We start from the raw sequence: 3,271 nt of genomic DNA, 5'->3' as shown, positions 1-3,271 counted from the left end.
CCAGGGTTAAGTGGGACACATTTCAATCCTTGAGCCTCCCTGAGTCCTCGAGCTCCTCTCCTGCACCCCCAGACACACATTCAGGCTCCAGGAAGCAGGGAAAAACAAGGGATGTGTGTGTGGGAAGAGACTTGGAAGCTCAATGGGAGTTTTTGAAGACACTGAAGAACCCCCCAAATATTTCCCAGCTCCAACCCCGGGGTCACTTCTTCACTCCAGGGAGAAGAAAATAACACCAGCCCTACAAACTGCAGTTTCCTCTCCCTTAAATCCCTTTTTTCCCCTAAATCCCTGGCCCTCGGAGACTCCAGAGCTTAAGTCCTAAACTATCATTCATCACACAAGCAGGTGCCAATCAATGACTTTCCATCAATCAAGGCAGGATGAATTATTTCTGACATTCCCAGACTCTTTTCCTGCAGGCTGTCATTCCACACTGATGTTCAAATGATGATGAGCATTGTTTGAACACCCCCAAAACTCCGAACACAGGGAAATAATAATCCCATTTCTTAATGATTTTTATTACAGCCTTCCTGCAACTCCTTAATTTTTTAAAGAGCCCTTTGATTTTGCCATTCCTGGCTCCAGCCTGATCATTCCCAGGGCACAGGTTTGCTGCAAATAATAAGACACTGACAAATTTCATTCTCCACTAGAGCCTGAAATGCAAAAATTAAAACCTAATCGAAATAAATCTATTTTTTATTAGTTATTTTAGTACTGGGGACAGATTGTTTCCCAAAGACACCCTCTGCTAATGGCTCTGGAAGGCAAAGCAGCTGCTGAATTCCTCCTGGGCAGGTATCAATTCACTCTTGTTACTAAATGGTGTTACTTATATTATGCATCAATAGGGTCAGTGCAATCTGTTTGTTTTCCTTCCCCTGGACCTTAGAATGGAAAAGAATATTTGGATTTCTCAGGCACAGTTGCCAGTGGCAACAACCAGGAGTGAGGCTGTAAATAAAAAGCAAATTTTAGGGGGCTTGAAACAGAATTAGTGCCAGGTATCCTGGTTTTCTCTGCTCCCATAAAAATAAGGACAGTTTGGGAACTGCACAGAGGTTTTCAACAAGGAGATTCTGACAATTATCAAACATGGTTTCAGAGTGAAAGGGAGTAGGGATAGAGGGATACTGGGAAGGAATTGTTCCCTGTGAGGGTGGGAGGCCCTGGCACAGGTTACCCAGAGAAGTTGTGGCTGCCCCTGGATCCCTGCAAGTGTCCCAGGCCAGGTTGGAGCAACCTGGGCTAGTGGAAGGTGTCCCTGCCCAGGGCAGGGGGTGGAATGAGATGGTTTTTAAGGCCCCCTCCAACCCAAACCATTCCAGGATTCTACAGTTCCATCAGCTGCCCAGCTCACACATTATGATATATTTTTATTGCCTTTCTATTAATCTTTTCTGAAGGTCAGAAAACAAAACAGCACTTGATGTTTTTTCATCTCCTGCATACTTTAAAAAGAATTATTATTCTTTTGGCCTTTCACTCTTATTTCATTTCAATTCATTTCCCTTCCCTACTTGAGGGGGGCCTGTAAGAGAGAAGGGACAAATTTTTAGCAGGGCCTGTTGTGACAGGACAAGGGGTGGTGGCTTTAAGGAGGATCAATTTACATTGGAAATAAGAAGAGTTTATAAATAAGAGGGTGGGGAGGCCCTGGCACAGGGTGCCCAAAGAAGCTGTGGCTGCCCCATCCCTGGAAATGTTCAAGGTCAGGCTGGAAGGAGCACATGGAATCCCAGAATGGTTTGGGTTGGGAGGGACATTAAAGCTCATCTCATCTCAGCCCCTGCCATGGGCAGGGACACCTTCCACCAGCCCAGGTTGCTCCAACCTGGCCTGGGACACTTCCAGGGCTGGGGCAGCCCCAGATTCTCCCACTATCCCAAGGATGCTCCCTGAGCACACTGTCCCTGCCACTGGACACCCCAGTGCAAACACAGAGCCAAGGCAGAGCCTACACTGGATTTGTTCCTGCCTTCCTCAAAATGCAAAGGGAGTGAGACAAAAGGCAGGAGATCCAGCACTGAGCTTCCTTCCCAAAAGCCATCCAGATGGAAGTATCCACACCAGAAGTGGAATGGAGCTGGGAAGGGGCTGGAGCAGCAGGAGCAGCTGAGGGAGCTGGGGGGGCTCAGCCTGGAGAAAAGGAGGCTCAGGGGGGACCTTCTGGCTCTGCAACCCCCTGACAGGAGGGGGGAGCTGGGGGGGGTCGGGCTCTGCTCCCAGGGAACAAGGGATGGGATAAGAGGGAACGGCCTCAAGTTGCACCAGCGGAGATTTAGGTTGGATATTGGGAAAATTTCTTCATGGAAAGGGTTGTCCAGCCCTGGCCCAGCTGCTCAGGGCAGTGGTGGAGTACCCATCCCTGTCCCTGGAAGGATTCAGGAGCTGTGTGGATGTGGCACTTGGGGACATGGGTGGCCTTGGCAGCGCCGGGTTGGACACAACGATCTAAGAGGGCTTTTCCAGCCTAAACAATTCCATGAAAACTCTGGAGAACAAACACGTCAGAACCAGGCAGTCGTGCAGCACTTCCCAGGAGAAGCAGCAGTGCCTGGCATCCCCCCTGGCCCAGGGATGCTCACCTTGGTGTGGGCCAGCAGCAGGCAGTTGGAGTGCTCGTGCTCGCAGGCGATCTCGTAGTCGGGCAGGAGCTCGGCCAGGTCCTGCACAAACCCCACCACCTCCTCGTGCCAGGGCACGTTGGCCATGGTGAGGCTGCTGGCAGAGCTTTCTCCACAGTAGGTCACACCCTGAGGAGAGACATGGAAACCATCAGGAGTCAGGTTAACTCCTCCCGAGCTCCTGGCGGTGCTGGCACATCTGGAATGTCTGGGTTGGTCACCCCTTCACAAGGTCACAAAGTTGGAGATGGCAGCAAAGCTCCATCTCTCCCTCAGTGACACATCCCTGTGCCCAGGTGTCCCTGGCAGCAAAACACAGGGTGGTGTTTATCCTGGAAAGCAGCTTGAGGAGGATTCCAAGGGGGGATGGTCCTGAGTGACCGAGGGACCTTCCAGAAGGTCACTTGGGTTTGAAACACGACATCTCTGGAATAAAGTCTCATGGACATCCAGTGTGACAGGTCACTGTGCCACACCTGGAGATACTGTCCCCTGTGTCACAGAGGTGAACACCCCAGTGCTCCCATCACTACCATCCAACTGTTCCCATCACTCCCATCCCAGTGCTCCCATCACTCCCATCCTCGGTGCTCCCATCACTCCCATCCCATCACTCTCATCCCATCACTCCCATCCCA

General features: G+C 50.9%; 1 protein-coding gene across 5 annotated transcripts in view; it reads right to left on the bottom strand.

Annotated features, from left to right (window-relative positions):
- The window catches only part of TYW1 (tRNA-yW synthesizing protein 1 homolog), a 96,764-nt gene that overhangs the window by 8,366 nt on the left and 85,127 nt on the right, over positions 1 to 3,271 (bottom strand). For 2 of the 5 annotated variants that reach the window (XM_027668253.1, XM_027668254.1), the window contains exon 15: positions 2,595 to 2,762. In XM_027668253.1, coding sequence (XP_027524054.1) covers positions 2,595 to 2,762 — 168 coding nt within the window. Of the gene's footprint in view, positions 1 to 6; positions 961 to 1,326; positions 1,538 to 2,594; positions 2,763 to 3,271 lie in introns of those variants that run through there. The other 3 variants (XM_027668255.1, XM_027668256.1, XM_027668257.1) reach the window with 3 other exon arrangements.

Source organism: Corapipo altera, unplaced genomic scaffold (assembly GCF_003945725.1).
Source record: "Corapipo altera isolate COAL_440 unplaced genomic scaffold, ASM394572v1 216, whole genome shotgun sequence".
Taxonomy (NCBI): domain Eukaryota; kingdom Metazoa; phylum Chordata; class Aves; order Passeriformes; family Pipridae; genus Corapipo; species Corapipo altera.
Note: the sequence above shows the minus strand (reverse complement) of the source record. Positions and strands in the feature narration are given on the sequence as shown.